The sequence below is a fragment of the Anthonomus grandis genome, chromosome 22, assembly GCF_022605725.1.
Source record: "Anthonomus grandis grandis chromosome 22, icAntGran1.3, whole genome shotgun sequence".
Taxonomy (NCBI): Eukaryota; Metazoa; Arthropoda; class Insecta; order Coleoptera; family Curculionidae; genus Anthonomus; species Anthonomus grandis.
The window spans coordinates 23710278-23733870 of record NC_065567.1 but is presented as its reverse complement, the minus strand read 5'-3'; the positions used below and the strand labels follow the sequence as shown (position 1 = coordinate 23733870).

Here is a 23593-nt window from a genome sequence, read left to right as displayed (position 1 = left end):
TTTTTTTTTTATTCTCAATAATTTATTCGATTAACCAGCCTAACGTAAAAGGTTGGAGTAAAGAAAAGGATCCCAAAAAATAGTTTTATAATTTAGAGGAGGTTACTACTCATATGACATCTGTACAATATCACCGAATATTACGTATATATACATAAATGAGTATGTATAAACATAAATAAATAACTAAAATAAAATAAATTATGACACGAATATTAACCTACTTCCGTTAAGTGCGAAAATTCTGTAACTTATAAAAATACAAATGCTCGTTTCAAAAATTACAGAATTTCGATTTTTTTTGATTTGCGATAAGCGTCAGGTAATGCCCGTATCAAAAGTAGAATCTGCTCTAACTTACCTATCACTTGGCTTTGTAACTTACGTAATGTAACATCACTATTCATTTTTGGATTTTCGAAAATAATCATAATTGACCAACGCAATATACACAGACTTGGAAGAATTATGATTGCTAATAGCATAAAAGTTAGATACAAAACGAACCAAAAAAATAAAAGTATATTTCGTTCAAATCGGTTCAATTTGTACCACATTAATATATACATCTAAAAACATTAATTTATTAACAAATATATATATATATATAATTATGTATGGTATCCCTTTGCAATCAGGGTTGGAAGTATTGGAGCCTTAAAAACTATTATTTTATATAAAAAATTGGAGCCCAGGGGAATATAAGTATTAATTTATTTCTCGAATACCTCTCAACCACACAGCAGCGGGTCCGCATATCAATAATAATTTTCCGTCTGAGTTTATCACGTTATACTAAATACCATAGTTTTCATAAAGGAACCTTCCATATTTTATTGCTTAAACCTGATATTATTTGAGACGAGATGACCCTTTAGCATTTGATCCGGGGTTTCACTTCCTGCGCGATCCCGCCCCAAGATAGCTTGAAGCAGCGGTTCCTCCATCGAATCGACGGGTCGAACACCGCTAAGATGAACAGATATGGTCCTGTGCATTCTCTGAACAACCAACCGACGATGAAGTCGAATTTACTAAATGGCAACGAACCATTCTGAAAACAAATCATATTAAAACTAAGAATGTTGCTTCAGGGTTTGTGAGCAAAAGTTGATTTCTTTAATCCTCTACAGTGCGGAGACAATTAGTACTTTAAATTTAGACAAAAGACAATACTGTTTGTATACATTGCTCGATTTCTTTAAAAATACAAATTCTATATGTTATGTATCATTAAAATAACAAACATAATTAAGAATTTACAACAAATAAGCCATTAAGATAGATAGGACCATGCCTAGATTACGAAACCGTTAGCACAGGTAAACCTGTATTGCAAAGCCCTTTTAAAAACACCAACTCTTAACCTGGCCAGTATAACTACTTTTTTCAATACAAATTTATAATAATACAGTTTTTGTTTTTTTTAACAGTAAAAAAAATTATAAGGGTTTGATAGACGTGCAAGGGGTGCAAAGGAAAAACTTGGTATGTAAACAAAGCTACTTGTAAAGAACAAGTTTTAGATGAAGGCGAGCGGATTCCAAAGCCCTATAAAAAAATGTATGCAAATTTAAATATGGCCAGATATCTAAATTTAAAACATCTAAAAACTGTCTACTATGCCAGCATTTATTCCATGCTCAGATATGGGATTATTTTCTGTGGTAACAGTGTGGATGCGGATCGAGCCTTTATAGCACAACAAAGAGCAATACGTACCATGTTCAATTTGCGAAAACGTCATTTATGCAGGGGCATTTTTAGGGGCTTGGGACTTAATTTAGTAGGTCTATATGTATATGAGGGATTATTATTTATCTTTAAAAGCCGAGAAAAACTTCCAACTTTCCAACAAGGTATACATAGACTGACAACAACGGAAAGAGGACCCACTTACTCTTGTGTAAAATTTTTCAATAAGATGCCTGATTTATTAAAATTTAAGTAAAGTTTTAATGTGTACAAAAGAAAAATTAGGCAAATTTTAATCGAATTGAAACTATAGGCAATTTAAGATTTTTTAAACTGTGTGTTGAAGCAATTCAGTGTCAAGTTAATTTTTTAATCATTGTTTTACCTGATTTATTTGACGCTTATTGTTCAATTGAAACTACATGTATGTATGTATGTGTTTGCTTACAATTTTTTTTTAATTAAAGATGTATTGATTTGAATTGATTTGGTTTGTATGTATTTATTTCAAATTAAATGTAGCATTCCATTGCTGTTTTTCAAGAAGATAATTTCGAATATATTTTTTAAATACTCCTATCGAAAACCGTCTAATATCCATCATATTCCAAATTTGTGTAACCTCTCAAACAAAAGATTTTTGAAAATTTGTGTTTCTATGCTGTGGCATTCTATATTAAGTTTATAAAACTAGTGCTATACATATTAAGATGATTTTTACAATTATTTATTAAATATAAAGGTTCTCCAGTTTCAAGATTACAAATAAAGGTGTACATATGGCATTTTCTACGATTGTTCTAAAAGTTCAAGTTTTAGGGGATTTTCGTTTTTTCCACCCTAATAATTTGATTTTGGGGGCTAACTTCTCTTCTATGCTACTTAGTGGGCTCATTTAAAGATTAGGAAATTTTTTTAAAAAACCATTTAGGAAACTGTTAATTACACTAAGCTGCAAAATTCCAAAAAAAGTCAACATTTTGGGGAATTTTGTTTTTCTTTTTTCATGTGAAAAACTTTGCTTTGGGGCATAATTTCTGTTTTATTGTACTTAGAGAGTTGATTTACAAAGTACCAGTAAGGAAACCACTAATTATAATAATCTGTAAAGTTTTAATCACGTACTCCAAAAAAAAGTCAAAATTTTGGAGACTTAGTTTTTTCATGTGAAGAACTTTGCTTTTGGCGGACAATTTTTATTCTGTTAAAAAAAGGCATACAGAGATGTAAATCTTTCAAAGAAAAACCATCCTCACCAATTGCATTAGAATGAATGGTTTTTACAATTTTAAGTAAAATTTTATTTTATGTGATTTATAAACTTGTATTTTCTCATTAGATGTTGTATTAGCTGTGCTACTTAAATTTCTAAAGTAGTTATTAATAGCCGTTGAATCAAAAAACCTATCAGAAAGATCAGAATTCTTGTTACAGTCGAGATTTAGGTTATTTGCGTCACTCCAAAATTCTTTGCTGTGTTTTTGAGGCATTAAATTAAAATAAGTAATTATTTCCCCGAGCAAAGGCATGTTTTGTGTAATTTCTTATTTGTTTCTCTCATTTATGAGCGAAAAATTATATTATTAAATGAAAAATATCTGAATAGTAAGTAATAAACAGGGCAACAATTGTAACACAAAAACTAATTACGCCACAGCAACATAATTGTGCCCTGACTCATCCGGAAAAATTCCCAATTTAATTGAGCATTTATAATTACGTTTCATGTACTCACCTGTACAATGGATAACAGAATCCAATCACACATTAACCATACTAGTATGTGAATTAAATAGAAAACGACTGGTTCCCACCTAAAGAGGAGACTTGTAGCCCAAGCGGCACATGCGCCTATCACCATGCATTCAGTTAAGGGCTCGAAGACTATCACTAACGGCAACATGGCCATCCTTAGTTTTGCCCATCTAGAAATCAAAGAAAAAAAAATTATTTATTATACCTATAATGGTTTCATAATATTTTATCGGTTAGAAAAACCATTAGAATATTAACCGCAAGTGCGCTTCGCCTTGGCTTGGAATAATAAACATTTCTGTATAATAAATTGCATGCAGCATAATATCGTTTCCTTCTATAAAATTTACCTACTTTCAGTAAATTATGCCCGAAACGGTCTCAAGCGTTTAATTAAATAGAACAAAATCTAAAACTGTCTACGGTTTAGGAAATTTCATCCATTATGCACACCACGCTCGCTAAACTGGCTTTTTCATTTTACTGAAATTTGTTTATGCTACTTCCTGGATTTAATTTAAATCGCAATTAAAACCGGGAAACTTTAAATGTTCCATATAAAGGTCATCACATGAGTATTTTTAGCGGACATCTCTTGCTAAAAAAACGAGTTTTGAGAGGGTCCAGTCCAATAACTAAAATATCCAATGATATCATTAATAATGAATAGAACGCTATTCAAATCTAAAACAATTAAAAATAATTAACTGGTCAATTAAGAAAAATATACATTAGCAGTTTATTTTTAAGAACACAGGAGTAACTGGCTATTTTCCTTAGACATGTTTAATCAGTTACACAAACATTTCGCACGAAAAACGTACAGTTGAGAGGCAAGATTTTTTTTGAATGATTTGCATCAGTTTGAATAACGAATAACGTGATCGTTATCGATTATTCATTAACTTTCAAATCCTCAATTTAGTTTCATTGACGTTTTACTTCTAAAAGTTTTATCTCGGCCCGCTCGAGGCATAGAAATGTAATTTTGGTGTTTTATCGACAGCTTTTCATCGTCGCGCCCTAAAATGGAGATAACAATTGATGTCACCGTTAACATTTCCGACCGGTTGAGGTTACGTTATTTTTCGCTGACAATTCTGTTTTAATGTAAGAAGCGAAGATTTCATTATCGATGTTCGCAATTGGGGTTCTTTAATACACGTTTGTTTTGTTAATCACCTGTTTACAAAAGAATTTTTTCGTATTTCTGTGAAAAATTGGTGTTAAAACAAATAGAAATATATGCAAATATTTCGTCCCATGCTATCGATAATAAATCCACAAAACCATATATTAAAATTTAGAATTACTAATTTGAAACTGATCGAAATTCCGTTACGATAAATTTAAATTGCAATTATTATTAATAATGCAGCATTAAGAAATTATATGCGTTAAAAAAATATTCCAAAAGCATGTAATAAAATCAAAAATTACTTGATATCTGTGGAATATTAAAAAAATTGAAATAAAAAAAGCATTTATATTAATCGATGATTATTTTAATATTCCACAGACGTCAAGTAATTTTTGATTTTATTACATGCTTTTGGAATATTTTTTTAACGCATATAATTTCTTAATGCTGCATTATTAATAATAATTGCAATTTAAATTTATCGTAACGGAATTTCGATCAGTTCCAAATTAGTAATTCTAAATTTTAATATATGGTTTTGTGGATTTATTATCGATAGCATGGGACGAAATATTTGCATATATTTCTATTGGAGGCATTTTCTTAATAATTCAGACATTTGAAATCTGAGTAAACTGAAGAATAAAAATTATTTCAAGTGCCTAACATTAAAAAAATTATTTATTATCTAATATGAAATAATTCTTGATATTATTTCATGCTTTTGAAGTAATTTATATTCTTCCGTTTTAAATTTTAGAATCAAAGATCAGTTTAATATTCCAAGTATGTGAAATTTAAATAACGCGGAGAATACAAATTATTTCAAATGCCTGGAATATTAAAAAAAAGTACCTCCACAAGCATGAAATAAAAATAAAATATATTAATGAATGATTATTTTAATATTCCACAGATGTCAAATAATTTTTGATTTTATTTCACACTTTTTTGAGGCATTTTCTTAACATCATTTATAATTTTATTACATGCTTTTGGAATATTTTTTTCAATATTCCATTGCAATTATAATTTATATAAACTAAGAATTAAGCAGTATTTAAAAAAAAATTAAAAAATGCTTCTAAAAGGGTGGAATAAATAAAAAAAACCGGGTAGGAAACCTTAATCAAACACATTTTTTCCACTAAAATATAAAGAAGTCGTCCTACCAAAAGAAGAAAGAATTAAAAAAGCTACTTATTGTTGGACCTCTGTCAATAATGAAGAGTTTATAGCAGTGAGGTCCCATTTTATTGATGACAATTTTAAAGTACTAGAAGTCTATATTACTAGAGTGTAAAGAAAGTCACACGAGTGTAAATTTAACAACTGATATCAAAAGAATAGTAGAATATTGAGAAGTGGAAAATAAAAATTTATTAGCTTTATCTGATAAGGAATTAAAATGGAAACATCTATGTTGTATAGCTCTAATTGTTCAGGATGCTTTGGAACTTATAGATCCTCTTATGGCCAAAGTTTCAAACATTGCTTCACGTTTTAGAAGAGGGCACCGTAGCTGAAAATTAAATTTTTATCAACATCAAAATAGTACATAGACTTCAACCCGTTTACTGATTATTTTATGTTACAAGAACATTAGTTTCAGTGATACCTTCATTACAGATAAAGCAACATTTAGTTCATAATAAACATAATACTGCAGCCTTAAAAGTTTTTAAAAAAAACGCAATGCAATATCCCATATGGAATTCTTTTGACAAAAAAAATCGCAAACGTAAACCCCAGTCATACTTCACATTCACGTGCTATAATTAAAATTCAGCGATATTTACGGAAGCCTTTATTGGAATGCATAGAGAATCCTTTAAGTTGGTGGAAAAGAAAGTAATTAAGAAAATTTAACGATATACTAATGCTCCAACATCCAACAAAATCTTTTTTACTTATTACTTTCAATCCTAACTGATTGTTAAACAACCCATCTCTAAACTGTTTAAATTTAACAAACTGTTGGTTTATATTCATTTGTGAAAGAAGATTTGTTGTGACCTTTATAATACAAAACTTAATAAACGCCTACTAATTTACCGGTTTTTTCGACCATTTAAACAGCGCAATAAAAAAAGATAAAATGTCAAGAAAATTACACAGGATGTGTACCATGTCATATTATTTACTAACACAGATAACCTCAATTTCAAAAACCTTCGTTTTTTTTTTAATCATAAATCTGAAATATTGATCCGAAAAGGGTATTGTGATTGAATCTCATATTGTTCCAAATAATTGGATTGGAACATTCATTCGGTCCCGTAGGAAAGATAACCTAATAACAACAAGCAAATATTTTCTATTATACTGCAACGTAATTTCCCTCAGATTGATATCATAACGTTCCTAATGGAAATGTACCCAGAGCATGTCCAGGCTTTATAAAAAGATTATCAAAAGACGAAAACGTTTTAGTAAGAGATGTTTTATCGATGGGCCCTCTCTCGAGTTTCTGATTGATAAATTCCCCGACCGTTTATCTCCGCCATGTTCCCAATGGCATCTAGACCGAGTAAATAGACAATTAATGATATTTTGCGCCACCCTTTTTTTTGCTAAATTAGATTATTTTTAAAAACGGTTTTAGTCACAATCTGAATGACCTGCTATCAAGTTGATCGTTTTATCTGATTACGTTTATCAATTACGTCAGTTATATCAGTAAAGATGAATCATTTGGTCCACTTTAAATTCTTATGTTTCTAATAATATTTTTACCGTAAACGCTTTTTATTTTTGTATTTTTGTTCCCCATCATGCAATTATGAAGAGACGTAATCCCTAAACTTTTAATGGTCCCAAACTCGTATGAAGTGGGGTGAACGTGATGTCATTTTGAAAGTTTCTTAATTCTGCTTTTAACGGGTCAATTTTTCCCCAAAAGAAACTTTTTATGACCTCGTCTTGTTTCAATTTAGAAAGAAGCGTCTAACAGGTGTAAGAAAAGTAATATATACAGGGTGTCCCTTTTCAAAAATACTAGAGTATATACAAGAGCCATAAAGGAGTAGTTTGATGGTCGGAAGTGCCTCCTTTATGGACAAGTCAAATTACTTGCAACTCCTCAAAAAATTGCCTCACCACTTATCATTTAAAACCTAAAAAATTCATTTAAATCGCTTAAAGCGTTTTTAATACAGAGGGAGAAACACTTTTTTTTTTGAAAAATTTCAACACCCCGTATTTTGGAAACGAGGCACTTCCGGCCATCGATGTCCTATCTCAAACTTTGACTATTTGAACGGGGACACCCTGTATACACGTGCTTTCTTAGAAACATCCCACGTTCCTGTGACCCCAGAAATCCTGAATATTCAAGACAAAATCTAAGTTTTAATAGGGATGTACTCGTGTATATATTACTTGACGAAGCTATGTAGTAGTCTCAAGGATGCGTATAGTGTTTCCCCGTCGAGTTTCTGAGTGGGATCTTATAGAAGAAATTCATTTTGAAACTTCCAAATTCCTGAAAGGATATATTATTTCATGAAACAAGACAATATTGAAATTCTATTCACCGCGGGATATCACAAAACCCTATGCGAATATTCCCCAAATAGCGATAAACCGAACAAATAAGAAAGTGTAAATATACGACTTATTAAATATTAAAAAGCGGCACAAGCAGGTCAAGTTGCAACTTTTATTCAAGTCACAAATAAGAGCGAACTATTTTTATCGTCTAATTAAAAATTAAAAGTACCCCGGTTAAAAGCGCTCCCGTATTGTCTACGTTTTTCAGTTATATACAGGGTGTTAATTAACTATGTGGAATAAATTTAAGAGGCGATTCTTTGAGTAATTTTAAGACAAAAAGTTCAAATAAACATGTGTTCGCAACGGCTTTGTTTACGAGATACAGAGTGTTGGTTTTTCTTGAATATCATTTATTCAATTTTGTTGTAATTTAGCAGTGTACTTTATACTTATTGTGTAAGGTGTTGATTAAAATAAGATGTTGATTTGTATTTTCATTTTTTTGGATGCATGCTTGATTTTTGAAAAAAAATTGAAATGCTCTTAACTACATATCTCTAGACTAGACCACAGGCATGGGAAATAGTTTCTTTTGTAATTTTTTTATTAAAAATCATGTAACAGCAGTCACATATTTTAATCAACACTAAAATTAATTGCATTGGTTCATTTGTTCAACTTTAGGTGCTTGTTTATTGTTGTTATAATTATTATTTAAAAAAATATTTATAAAAAACCTCTCATGTTTTTGGTGTGATCTAGGGGTGCAAAATTCAGTGCATTTAATTTTTTTTTTTCGAAAACTAAGCAAGATACAAAAAACATTAAAAAAAGCTGTATTTTTGATTAATTTATCCACAGAGGGTAAAAAAAATCAGCAAAGTCAGTTGCGTACGTTTTTCTGGTCAAAAATATTGGTTTAGGTATCGCTCCGAACTATAAAAATTCAATTAAACAAAACTTAATTAACACCTCACTAGTATAAATTACAACACCAAATTACAAACAAAATTGGATAGGATATCTAAGATATTCTTGAAAAACTAACTTTATTCATTTACATTTAATACCCTGTATCTTGGAAACAAAACCGTTGCGAACACACGTTTATTTGAACTTTTTGTCTTAAAATTACTCAAAAGAATCGCCGGTCAAATTTATTGTACATACTTAAATAACAACCTGTATATGAGATAAGACAATTAATTATGCATTTTTCGAGATCAGTCAGTAGGTTTCTGGGAAACTGCTTGCGCATCACCGATGCATGTTTTATGCATGCATCATAATAAATTAATTCTCACTCTGGGTCAGAGTGGCACATTTTTCCCGCCTTTTATATTTAACCTAAACTGACCTTGACACCTCAAAATCAGTCAAGTTCTATTTTCAATTATATTTAAGAAAGTCAGATGTTCCAGTCTGACATATGTGATAACCTTAAAATCGAATAACTGACTTTGTGAGTCATCATAATTAGGTGAAATTTAATATTGCTCAGCCAAGACGATATATTTTTTTTTTTATCGGAACGTCTAAAAATAATAAAATCGCGTGTTTTCTACACTCCTTAGATAATCTTAAACAAACTTTCTCAATTACGCATCCGTCGTGCGAAATTTTTGATTGTTAAAAATCGTTAAAATATGTTGCCACGTAACGTAGCGTAATGTAATTGAAAGCCGTTAATAGGTAAATATAATTGGGGCAATTACTCCCGAACAACGATGTTCGGCGTTTATCGTTTATTAATTAGACAATAATTTATATGCAATGGCATTATGGGTGTAACCAGAGAAAATTAATGGGGTTAGGCTAAGAAATTATATTGGATCTATCCTAGTTGGGACTAATAGAGGTAATTTATAGGCAAAAAATTTTTTAAAGTTTCACTGTTTTAAGTAGTTAAAAATTAAAAAATTGAAATTCTGTTAAATTGACTCAAAAGTTCATTCTCTAAACATAAGTAAAAGCAATATATTTAATTAAATTTTTTAAAGAAATTCGCCGGATATAGAAAAGAAAACCCTAAGTTGATCTGATATTATTAAGAATTGGCCTTTAATTTATTTAAAAACACCGAAAAAATCAATAAACGGTGCCCTCATATTTTCCATCAATACGCTATATACCCATATATGCCATTAATTTAATAAACATTGCTTGATATTAATGGAAGTATTGAGTATAATTGCAAGAAATATTACTAACACCTATTAATAGTTTCCCGAAAAAACATGAAGGAATTTCCCCAGATTTTTTTTATTACTACGTTTTAGGTAATTCGTCGTGACAATAATAATATATAAAAGTTAAGTTTTACGTTCGGAATGTCAATTCCGCCGTTTATTACTTTATGACTTTATATAACGTGAATATCCTTATCTCTAATTCAAACGCGGTAATAGAACTTTAAGACCTTGTTCCAAAAATACCTCGAGTCAATATAATTTTTTCGGTTGTAATAAGGTCTAGCTAAGCAGTTTCTTACCGTTGCTTTTTCTTTTCCTCAAGGACCTCATTACCGAGAAAATATATCCGAAGATCAGATTAACCCCTGAAGCGATTCACGGTCTCAATAAATATATCTAATTTTATACACTGGTTTCGCTCCTATCGAAACATCATCAAGCCTAAACCTACATAGAGGATATTACAACTTTGTCAAGTTAAAATGCAGTATAAGAAACAACTCCTCTTACACAGTTATAAGTTTTTGGGGGTGTATTTATTGATACTAGATAGGGGTTTGAGGAATATGTTCAGAATGTGAGGAAACAATTGTTTTCTGCTTGCTATGCTATAATAACCAGAATTATATATATATTATACCCTGATCGAATCACACTTGAGATAAATAAGTACAAATTAAAAAGTATTTTACATATTTTTAATAAAAATGAATAATAGAGAAGTTATTGGCATTTTGGGTTTTGGCCAAAACTGCATGGAAAATCTTTGAATTTTGAAAGTCAACCGATTAAAAAAAAGATTTTTTTTTTATTAAGCATAAAAAGGTTATAAAAAAAGTCTTATAGCAAACTGTGCTATTTTCTATAGAAAAGCTATTAAAAAATAAAATACATAATTTTCATAAGAACGCTTATACTACAGAAATTAATAGGACCGTAATTTTCAAAAAATCACTTTTTTATTTTTTTAGAACATTCTTGTACAACAAAACTTGATTTACAACTTTACTCTCTAAGAATTTTTTGATAGCATTAACAGAAAGTGATTTATTTAGCAAAAAGCTGCTTGTCAAAGTCACTACCCAAGTGACAAGGTCGAAACATTAGGAAACATATGAATGAGATTCATCATTTTAAAAGGAATAAAAAATGCTTTCAAAATAAGTTTTCAAAATAAGATAAAAAATGCAGGTCCGTATTTAAAAAAAAAAAGGTAAAGTTTCGTAGAGCACAAAAAATTATAAAACCTTGTAATTAAAAGTTAATTTCTAAAGTAATAATAATTAAAATAAAATTTGGCGTTTTTTATAAATCACCCTGTAATTCACGAACTAATAAACATTTTGCAACGCTTTTTTAAAAGGATTTAGAATAAGCTTCAAAATTGTCAATTTTTTTCTAATTTAGTCACACATAGCAAATAGGATACTTTGTATAGGTTGTTCTAATAGAAAAAAAAATTGACATCGGATTCAAAAATTTCAACTCAAACTCCAAAATCAGTTTTATATAAAAAATTTTTGTGTACTTTTCTCCAACCCCTGTAAAGAAGGCTCAATATATGGGGAAAGACCCTGTACATATGGTCTAAATTGTATTATAGTAGTACATATGGTCTAATTGGCGATAAATTTTCTTTAATCACTACACTGTACTGTTTTTTTTTTCTACAGTTTTATAAATGAGAACATAATGAGCGCTTTAGACAATAAAGCAATTTTTTTATTTGATTGTATTTGACACAGCCTTGGAAGTAACCCGAAAAATTTGGATAAGGAAAGAAGTCAAAAGCCATTACAGCTTGAATAAGGTGAACTCGGTACTCAATTACCATTTTGTAGTCTCTAATGTGATCTGTATAGTTGCATGTCTAGGCTTGATAATGCTCCGATTGTTTTGTTTTTTGTTTGGTCTCTTGAATAAAATCTACGATAGCTTTCTAATTGAATATAATTGCCTTACCTGCTAAGACGAGCTTGAAAACTCCGCACATCACAAGTCCCAGAATTCTGCATAGCCGGCTGACTACTGATCCGCGTCCTCCAGCCCATATCTAAGAAATATTTAGATATAAAAAAATCTTCGGCGAGGTAACAGCCAAAGCTCTTTAAGCCACCCTCCTTGGTCACTAGGACGCACTTGCGCATAAGCGTCGACATCCCCGTATGGCAATTGATTCGGAAGCAATCGGCTGACAAGTACATTCTTGATTGTGCTGTGCCAAAATAAATCTGAAACATTATTAAGAAGTCAGATGGGATCATTTAATCAGTTTGAGATTTACTTTTTCTAAAGTGGCTGCAAATCCGGGTCGGTCACATGTAAAAGGCATCTGGTGGACTATGCCGGTTGTTTCAGTCATGTGGCCTACCATGTCTTGTAACGTGTCTTCTCTCACTAACAATAAAATATTGATAAATATCATTTTCATACAGGGAGATTTCCAGCCACAAATCTGGGGCACATTTTTTGTGACTCATAAGAACATCCCTCTAAAATCAGCGTATCTGAACAAACATAAATCACTACTTATAAATAAATTATGATTGATTGAAATCCAGGGCCGGTCTGAGCCAAAAATGATTTTTAGCCTCGAGATTAAAAAGGGATTAGCGGGAGATACCTGACATCTTTAACCTTCATGATCCGGTCCGCTAAGAACAAACGGGCGAAGGCATAATAGAATTTCTGGATCGATTAAACAAAGTCAGGGCAGAGATAAACACAAAAGTCAGGCTTGAGGTAAATAGATTATGAAAATACAAAGGGAGCGCTTTCCGGAGGCTAAAGCTCGCTAAGTGTCTTTTAAAATAAGTATTTTTGTCAGTGCAAAGCGTTATAGTAATATTATTTTTTTAGAATTCAATTTAAGGTAGAAAACTTCTTCAGTTTAAAAAGTGGTAACAATAAATGACCTTTATTCTTCCCACTGTTGACATTTACTTGGTCTTGACCCTCTTGGGGCTTGCATGCATGATATCAAATCAAATCATCTAGATAACTTAATATCTGTATATGCTTTCTAAGTCTAGTACTTGTTGTCTAATACAAAAATACCTAAAATTGTTTTATTTTATTTAGATGTGTCCCTAATTTGAGAGGGCATGCTTAAAATGTAAATTTTTTTTTGGAACATATGATTGATAATTAAATTAAAATCTTTCGTTTACTAAAAATGATGAAAAGTTGATTTTTTTTACAATGGAAGACCCTATATTTGATTTTATATTCCAATGGACAATTAAAATACCTTTAATTTAATATGACATATTCGTATACTTCAGTAGCCGCGTTTTAGAAATAAATACTTATTTTTGTGAAATTTGATAATTTTAAATATTTTTAAAACATTTACAATTATCAATTTTAAAAGTGGGTCGATTTTTTTCAAAATTTCACAAAAGGCCCATATCTCAAAAACCGGTAGAAATAAAGTTATGAAAATTTCTGCACATACCCCAAGGATAATTTGACTAGACACCTATTTCAGCGTTTTGTGAAAAATTAAGATAGTTTTGAAAAAAAAAATTTTTTTTTTAAAGAATTGATACTCTATTTCAAAAATTTACGAATAACTCAAAAACCACTAAAAATTAAATTCTAAAAATTTCTATACAAATTCCTGGAATAATTTAGCTACGCTAAAACAAATCAACAATTTTTTTTTAGAAAGGTTAACGTGTTAACGAATATTCACCTATATCTCAAAAACCAATAAAAATAAAATTCTGAAAATTTCTATACGTATTCCTGGGATTATTTGATTGGACACGTTTCAGTATAAAAAAAAAATTGTCAAGATTTTGAAAAAAATTTTTATTAAAAATCGATTTTTTTTAATTTGACACAAATGCCCATAACTGAAAAACCAGTAGCAATAAAATTCTGAACATTTTTTCGTATGATAATTAGACTGCATACCTCTTTCAGCGTTTTTCAAAAATGTACAGAATTTTGAGAAAAAAAATATTTTTTTCTCAAAATTTTAGAAAAAGCCCATATCGCAAAAACCAGTAAAAATAATATTTTGAAAATTTTTATACATAATCCTAGGATAATTTGACTGGATACCTATTCCAGCGTTTTTCAAAAAATCGACAAAAAATAGTTATTTTTGTAGCAAGTGTGTAAAATGACAAGTGTGACAATTCCCATGAATAAAAAAACGGGGAGTTTTACACACATGTAACATACAAAATCTTTTCTACTACCGAAGAAAACATCAAAAATATCAAATTACTTTACGGTAAAAAAAACGTCAAAACATTTATTGACAAAGTATAAATTAAATGTTAAATAAACGTCAAATTACTTTTTACGCACTAGTTTTTTAGGCACCCTGGGAAGTGTGTAAAGTGAGCACTTTACGCACGGTAGTAGAAAAAATGATTCTTGGCAAGGTAGTTTTTTTTTCCAACAATTTCACAAAATACCCATATCTTAAAAACCAGTTAAAATACAATTATGAAAATTTCTACACGTATTCCTAAGATAATTTAATGATACGCCCATTTTAGCATTTTTTTTTTAAATGTACAGTTTTATAAAAAAAAATTTTTTTTGAAGGTCGATTTTATTTTTCCGAAATTTCATAAAATACCCATAAACCAAAAACCAGTGAAAAAAAAAATTTGACAATTCTGAGGAAAAAAATAATTTTTTGAGGTGTCGATTTTTTTTTTAAATTTACAAAATGCCTATAACTCCAAAACCAGTGGCAACAAAATTCTAAAAATTTTTTCACATACTCCTGGAACAATTTGACTAGATACATGTTTGAGCGTTTTTCAAAAAATGTACACAGTTTTAAGAAAAAACATTTTTAGAGGTTAATTTTTATTCAAAAATTTTACAAAATGCCCATAACTCAAAAACCAGTGGAATAAAATTCCAAAACTTTCTATACATATTCTTCTTTATTCTTTAATATAACTAAACACTTATTTCAGGGTCATTTCGAAGATGTGCTATAATATTTTTTTTACTTTTAAGTATAACTGACAAAGTCTTTTGTAGTATAAATAAGCTTTTTTTATCTATATATTGTAAATCTATATACTATGTGTTAAATTTTCTATATGCTTCTTTTTTTTTAATTAAGTTTATTGTAAAACATAACGGTAATACTGTAACGAAAAAATCACTAAAAATCACATTTACTTAGATATGTTATTTTTAATTATGTTAATTAAAATTAATGATTTTTAGACTATCCACTAAGTGCCTCACATTTTTTAATATTTTCAAAAAGTAAATATTTTGAAATTCTTATTGAATTATTTTATTTTATTTACATATATTTCTAATTTAATAGGACAATAGATTAAAAAACTTAACATAAATATACAAGGTGATACAATATAAACCTGTTGAAGATTAAAAATCTTCTGATTACTTTGTAAAGGTTTTGAGTTTGTTTTATATGTTCGCTCCAAGCTATAATTCCATAACTGAGTATTGATTCCACAAGACCCCTATACACCAAGATAGACGGTCTGATAAAATTTCTCTTAAAATGTAAAATTTTTACACCACTTTTCTTACTACAAAAATCTAGGTCATATGAAAAGGAGATAAAGTAATTTCCTCAAGTGGTCCAAAACACATCAAATGTGTATGGAAAGCTTTTTTTTTTAAATAAGGATTGTTCTCAGCATCTTAATATATTCCTGAATCAATTAATTTTGCATGACCATAAACATAAATTTCCCTAATAATCCTCAAGGTTAATTAAAAAGGGCCTATTAGGTATCAAGATGTGGCTTTCTACTAATAAATAGAACACCTTGCCCATCTGTTCCCGAAAAAATATTAAAATAAATTTCGTTTTTTTGTGCTGTTTGACTGCACCCTTCTGTTTTTATCCCATTAGCCCAGACAAATGAAACATATTATTTCGTGACACGTAACATAGCAGAGATTACGTATTTATGTAATATATGTGACAATTTATATCCATAAATATCCACCATTTATTTGCAATATGTTTGTTTTTTGCCATAAGGTTAGGCTTATATAAATATTTAGAAATGGCAATGGTAAAGCTCAATAAGTGCATAACAAATTATAGTCCAGATTTGTGGCTCTTTTTCTAATTAAAAAAAACATACTTACTGCGAATTCCACTATCTGATATTAAAATAAAATCGTAATTGGAAGCTTCAAACGCTTTATGCATGTTGTTAATCTTGGGATTTACACTGACTGTTGAACCGCCAATAAAGACATTTGTTGCTACTTTCGGGTACTTTTCTATTAAACTGTTCACTAGCTCTATCGAGGGATCTTTTTCATCTTCTATACAAAATAATATTTCATACTAAAAGAAAAATATATTTTTATATCAATTCAATTATCACTGACCCTGGGTCAATAGGACTTACCTATAAGCAATATACAAAAATTTGTACCAAGGAATTTTAAGAACATTTATCAAATTTTTCCGTAAATATTCCTTCTTAAAATTTATGAATAAAATGAATTTGAATGGTGATACAATTCATAACTTTACATTTGAAGAGTTCCTTATCCTTTTTCATATACTCTATAAATAGTAAAGCTTGGGGTAGATAAAGGAAAACTAAACTCGAAAGTAAAACCCTCCAAGTAATTAAACTTTTATTAAAGTCTCAATACATTATAAATGAAAAGAATATCCAATCAATAGCAGGCCATTGAAAATTCCATTTTAATAATTGACAGTAACTAGGTAATATAATATTACCGATATACAAAGAAATTGAAACATACCTATATAAGTTATTATTAGAAAACGGACCAGGTATAATTAAATTATACAAAATATTGACTTGACACTAATGATTAAAAATAGACTGAACCAGATCTTTTATTAAAGCACAAAGGCGTCAAGGGAATACCCATACAGATAATTCATAGGGCAACCGTATATAGCACCTGCTTGATAATAAAATGCACCTTATATATAGTTCCCATTTCCTGCACAAAGTCTTTATTTACAACATAATAACAAATTTAACCTTGATGATATGAAACTGAAATAACAAATATTTGCATTGGGCTTTGCAGCGAGACCTTCACTATGATCTTAACCCTGGTGTATCAACATATAACAGGTATTAGTATATGGTGAATATAATTCAGTTCTATAATTCTATATTGAAGGTTTAATAACATAAAGAAATGAGAAAGAAAACCTTAAGGAACTTACAAAGAGAAGCATATTAGTGACAGTGAGAAGCATAAAAACTTTTAGTTAAACAAGAAAAAATTAGTGCAAGCGATAACTCCTTTCATAATCATACCTAAACTATGTAGAAAATAATTAATAATATATATACAAGAAAAAACATAATAAAGAGTGTAATATAACTGCAAATAACTTTAATCCTTTTTTCAAACGTTGCTACAAATCTTGTCAATGATATTCTTAATGTGACTTGTATTCCGTTGGTTTTTGATAGCCCTAGGTTGCCTAACCATTTCGTTTTTCAGAAATAACATGACAAGGAATATAATTAACACTACAAACAAAAATAGCTCTGACATGTTTAGACTAAATATAAAACTGATCAAAACAGTAAAAAACTCCATAATAATACCCCTAAAGAAACCTATATGTAAATGTATGTTTTGCACAAAATACACCAAGGTCAATGGCTGCTTCCCTACATGTCGGTTCAGTTTCAGAAAAAATTGAAATACAGAAACAGGCATTTTAGATCTTGTCTCTCAGATTGTTCAACCCTGTAGGATTACATAAAATGATTATGTCGACCACAAAATTGTCCTTTAAAAACTATTAAAATATAATTTCTCTGACCATAGTATCTCCCTCATTAAATCCTACTTAAAGGATAGAGTACAAATAGTTCAATTTTGTGAAACTTACTCAAGGGAAAGCGTTTTGCAAGGATCAGTTTTAAGGTCCTTACACTTTTGCCTCACCCACAATATCTTCAACAACAAATTCCATAGTTTTGAAGGATTTTCTGGAGTCAAAAGCCAGAGCAAGAAAATCTTTTCCTGCAACTTGTGCTAAACATTAATAAAATTAAAAGGGTTGTATTTTCCCTAAAACACCTTTCAAATTTGAACGATATGAAATTGATGGATCTTAATTTGGATCCACGACTTCTTTAGAAGGCTTATATAGCTCAATTGAGCAAAACTTTCTTGCCAAGCTAGTCCACGATACTGGGTTATAGCATTTTAATTACCTTTCAAGTGCAATTAGAGAACTTGACCAAAAACCTTTTGAGAAAAAAATTACAAATATTCTAATTGAAGATCCTTGCTACAGTATTGAAGAATATTTAACTGCACCTTTAGGTTTCATTTAAAATAGAGATGTAATACTCACAACAAACAATGTTTTGATATATGCCTTAATTTTAAGTGTCTTAAAGTTAGGTTTGTATTTTTTTTTTTGACTTATATTATTATAATGTATAATAAAGAGTATTTAAACAACTTACCGTGGGGTACTGCATTGTAAAAAATGTTTCTAGGTTTGAAAGTAAATTAGGATCTACTCCCATAAGGGGTTTTAGTATAGAAATTCCTGGATAAGGGACATCAGGGGGTAGCTCTTTGATTTTTCTGTGTAGCCTAAATTTGCTGAAAGAAACGAGGATGTCGCATATTAAATTGAATTGAAAAATAAAGGGGAAATTTTAAATACTATGAGGTGTTCAATATTTACAGGTTTTACTGGTATGTATGTATAACTTTCCTGATCTGAAAAAGGCTTTATATAGATATGTTTTTATCACTCTCTTTTGAGTGCAACTATTTGTCTAAAAAATGAAATCCCTTCATTAGTATTGATTAGGAATTTTGCAACAAAAAAAATTAGTGGAAAAAACATCTCCCATTTGAATTTTTACTACCACTGAATATTAACTGTATGTAAATATTCAGTGACAACCTCAATGCATGTTTAAAATAAATTTTTCTGGGTTCTAAAATTAGCTTAAAAGTGACAATGATCAATCAGTTATTTTTCTGCATTAACTCACACACAAATTTTATTGTTCAATCATTAATTAAACTTTTAGTAGTTATACACCTCAGTAAGTATGCAGCTCCAATTGTTGACCGGAAAATGGTACTTTAAAAAAAAAGAAAATATATTGTTGTTTCATAATAAAATATAAAATTGAAAAGACATGTACCTACCAATAAATATTAGCAAAAAAATGTATGAACCGGAAATGGTTTACAATCTTTAAAAATTCAGGAAGAATACACACAATCTTATAATTATTCACTGTGATAAAACAAATCTTTAAAATTATTTAAAGTAGTTGAAAGAAATACATAGGTTTTATAAGTATAAGTCTAAGTACATAATTAAGTAGGAACTTCACAAAAAAAAATTAATGGAGAAAACACCTTCTTTCTTAATTTCCACTAGTACTGAATATTAATTTTATGTAAATATTCAATGACAACCTCAAGCTATATGCATGTTGGAAATACATTTTGTTTTGGTTTCTAAAATTAGCTTAGAATTGAGAAGGCGGAATGGTCAATCAGTTATTTTGTCTGCATTAATTACATATAAAAGATTTATTCTTTCAAATTATCTATTACTATATTAAATGTTGGACTTTGTGAAATTAAATAGAAACAGTAATAGTTTCTATGGACAAATATGATTATTAAACACCTTCGATTCTAGACCTGAAAATGGTACTTTTTGTAACATAAAATATATGTAGCTTTGTTTTCATTGCTGTTAGATTGTTGAGTTTTGATCTTAGGATAAACACAATCTTATAATTATTTCCTGTAATAGGACAAATCTTTATACAATTTTTCAAATAATTTAAAGTAGTTGAAAGAACTGATATTTTTAACTTACTAGTAGCTTCTATTGTACTGAATTAAATTCCATCACAAGTATTGAGTAGGAGTTTTTAAAAAAAAAAATAGTGGAACAAACACCTTCTTTCTGAACTTTTACTACTAATGAATGTAAATTTTATGTAAATATTCAGTAATAACCTCAAGCTATATGCAAGTTTAAAATACATTTTTTTGGTTTCTAAAATTAGCTCAGAAGTGACAAGGCGGAATGGTCAATCTATTATTTTACCTGCATACTAATAAAAGTTTTATTCTTCCATAATAATTAATCTGACAATTTTTAATTAAAAGTTTAATAAAGTGAATTCTAGACCCAAAAATGGTACTTTTTGAAAAATAAATTATAGCTTCCATTCGATTGCTATTAGATTATTGAGATTTTCTCTATTTCTCTGGATTATCATCTCTTCTATAAAAACTAGCATAAGAAATGTATGGAGAGTCAATGGTTTCAGCTTTTTGAAAATCCTGGAACAATCTTATAATTATTCTTGATGATAAAATAAATTATGATTTTTTAAATTATTTAAAGTAGTTGAAAGAAATTTTTAAGTATAGGTCTAAGTACATAATGCTTTTATTGTATTTTTATCAATAAATATACTACTTTTGTTTTTTAAATTTATAAGTAGATGTTATCATTTTGAGAGTTGGTTTTTACTGCAAAATGAAATTATTTCATGGAAAATTCTAAGGGGTAAACAAACAAAAAGGGCTTTTAAGACCTACCAGAGTGGAATTTTAAGGTTATATAGTAAACGTTTAGTAAAGTATAAAGAACAACTTACCCATAGAGGATAGCTAATACATGCAGCAACCACATAGCACACCAAAATACGAAGAAAAATATTGCAAAACCATATAAAGTATAAATCATTGGCGCCATTTCATTTGTTTAGAATTATTGGTCATTTGTTCCTTAAGCTATTTTTTATCACAATTGAAAATTCATAATTTACAAACTTACGTTTCTATTGTAATGAAAAAATACTTGTGGGCTAAATTAATCATAATAAATACGGCGAATTCTACGATCTCATGATTGTTTATTTTAAAATGTTTTTACCGAACGCCGGATTATGAGATACTGACGGATCGGCGGATGATCACCCGACCCGAACCCGCTCGATTTACTTTTTGCGAATGTCGAATGCCTGCAGCTCGAGTTTCCATTTCTCGAAGTGTCATTTTTGACAGTTCGAGATGTTTGACAGTTGAAATACGATCCCAACCAATCAAAGGCCTTACTTTCTGAAGAAAAATTATATATATGTCCTTGTCAAACAGAAACGGCTTGCAATGAGAGGAAAAGAGACAACAACCACTCTTTACTTTCTGTTCTACCTGAAATTCAAGCCTAAGACCCAGAAACGCTCGACGGCTTAGGCTTCATTCTGACTAGGGCGAATTTCGCGGATTTTTGACAGACAATGTTTATTTCGCACATTCGCATATTTTACCACAGCGAAATTTTACGCGAAAAAGCGGATATTCGCAAAAGAGTTAAAACGATTTCAACTATTTAGCAAATTTCTTCTGTCAGTGGTCATTAAATGTCAGTTTTATCTTTTTTATGTTATGATTTGTTTATTTTAACCTTTAAGTAGAAAGCGATAAACGGTTGTCAAACATTTGTTTTGTGATGTGTGAGTCCTGTGCAATAACAAAGTACAGGAACAATAATCACTAATGGAGTATGAAGACCTAGATGGTGATACCCAAGTAACATAAAGTACATTATATAAGGCCATAAATAATAATTTCTGGTGCTTTTTAGATTTATTGTGACATTTGTAAGAAAATCATCAGGATTAGCTCCCTGTGGCAACATTTTCAAGTACAACAGACTGAGGATGAGACTCCAGGAGGTGGCTGGTTTTTATGAAGCATATGAATTAAAAAAATTACGTAATAGTATCTTCTTAAATAATAATTATAGTAAAGATGAGCGTGATGAATACTAAATTATCTTTTTATAATTGCAAACGGCTAACAGCAATTATTAACTGTGCAACACAACACAAAACATCGCAGAAAAGTTAAAATTTCCCGCCGCGAATATTTTTTAATCTGGATTTGACACATTCTGTCAAAAATCCGCGAAATTCGCCCTAGTGAGAATGAAGCTTTAAGACCGCGTCCATATTATAATTTCGTTTCTATTGTTCGGAAAATTAATTAAATTCCTTTAATATGCCAATATGAGTGCCCAGAGGATAAAGCAAGTTTAAATATCAATGGGTTTTTTGTATGCAAAGGATTTTTTTGCTCTGAACTAAAAATCAGGCATAATTATATAAATCCTCTTAAACCATTACCCTAGTGCCATCTATTGATTATTGTATAAAGCTAGCATTTTAGTACAGTTTCCTTTAATTTTATTTATATTCACCAATTTTGGCTGTACATACAAGGTGAATATTATTTTTGATAAATTATTTCTCAAATCCTCATTAAGTTTTGAGCAAATTGATTTCCTATAATGCTATGTAAACTTGCTTTAAAATGCAGAAACTGGTAAAAGAAATTTGCATTTAGCCCTTTACATCTATTATGTTGTAAATCACATTAAAATTTAGACTGCTAAATAATATTACAGTTCATGTTCCAAAAATACATCTAAGGACAAATAAGATGTTGATGAGCAGAATGTAATTATGCAATAATTAAGTGTGATAATAATAATAATAATAATAATAATAATAATAATAATAATAATAATAATAATAATAATAATAATAATAATAATAATAATAATAATAATAATAATGTCTTTATTAAAATTTTCAATTGGTAAATTCCAAATGGCGAAGTTGAAGCTTACTTCCTAGCTTAACCATACAAATTAATTTGAGATTAGATATTACAAAGAATTTCAAAATGTATCTTAAATAATTGCATAGTTACAAAATATTAAGTTCTAACTGCCTATATGCACAATCGATTAACATTACAACGTTTGATAACCACACAGACTTATGAAATTTACATTAAGTTAAAGAATAGATATTTAACAACACTCTAGGCTAACAGAGATCAGTAATATAACTGCTTATTTTTCGCTTAAATATAGAAGGTGAAATATATTTTAACTCAGGAGGAATTTTATTATATTGCAGATGAATACAGTAACTAAAGCTCCTCTCAAATAAAACAGTTTTATGAAGAGGAGGTGTAATAAAATGCTTATTTCTTAAGTCCAAAACATGAGCGTCATATATAAACTTAATTTTCTGATAAAGGTAATTAGGACATTTTTTAAGGACAATTTTATTAAAGAGAACAAGACTATGTAGTAACCTCCTTTCACTCATATTTAGCCATCTCATCAAGCGTAACTCACTACTCACACCTCTATCAAATTTTCTCATTCCATTAATTAGCCTTACACAACAATTTTGAATGTACTGTATTCTTTTTATATCACTTATCAAAAGGCAGGGGCCATACAAAACATCACAGT

General features: G+C 29.4%; 1 protein-coding gene across 1 annotated transcript; it reads right to left on the bottom strand.

Moving 5' to 3' along the window:
* LOC126748720 (ceramide glucosyltransferase) lies at positions 1-21259 on the bottom strand. The gene is made up of 7 exons (XM_050458111.1): positions 20919-21259; positions 18735-18876; positions 16393-16597; positions 12563-12675; positions 12241-12509; positions 3431-3620; positions 1-1054 (listed from the first exon to the last, which is right to left on the bottom strand). The coding sequence occupies exons 1-7, from the start codon at positions 21014-21016 to the stop codon at positions 875-877; spliced, it is 1197 nt and encodes a 398-aa protein (XP_050314068.1). The 5' UTR covers positions 21017-21259; the 3' UTR covers positions 1-874.
* Positions 21260-23593: the final 2334 nt, after the last annotated feature.

Excerpts from the sequence above, each read along its gene's own strand:
- LOC126748720 (XM_050458111.1), bottom strand. The coding sequence starts at position 21,016 with ATGGCGCCAATGATTTATACTTTATATGGTTTTGCAATATTTTTCTTC. Across the intron at positions 18,877-20,918 it reads GTATTAGCTATCCTCTATGG|CAAATTTAGGCTACACAGAA; the intron begins GTAAGTTGTTCT and ends CGTTTCTTTCAG. Across the intron at positions 12,676-16,392 it reads ATCAGATAGTGGAATTCGCA|TGAGAGAAGACACGTTACAA; the intron begins GTAAGTATGTTT and ends TTTTATTGTTAG.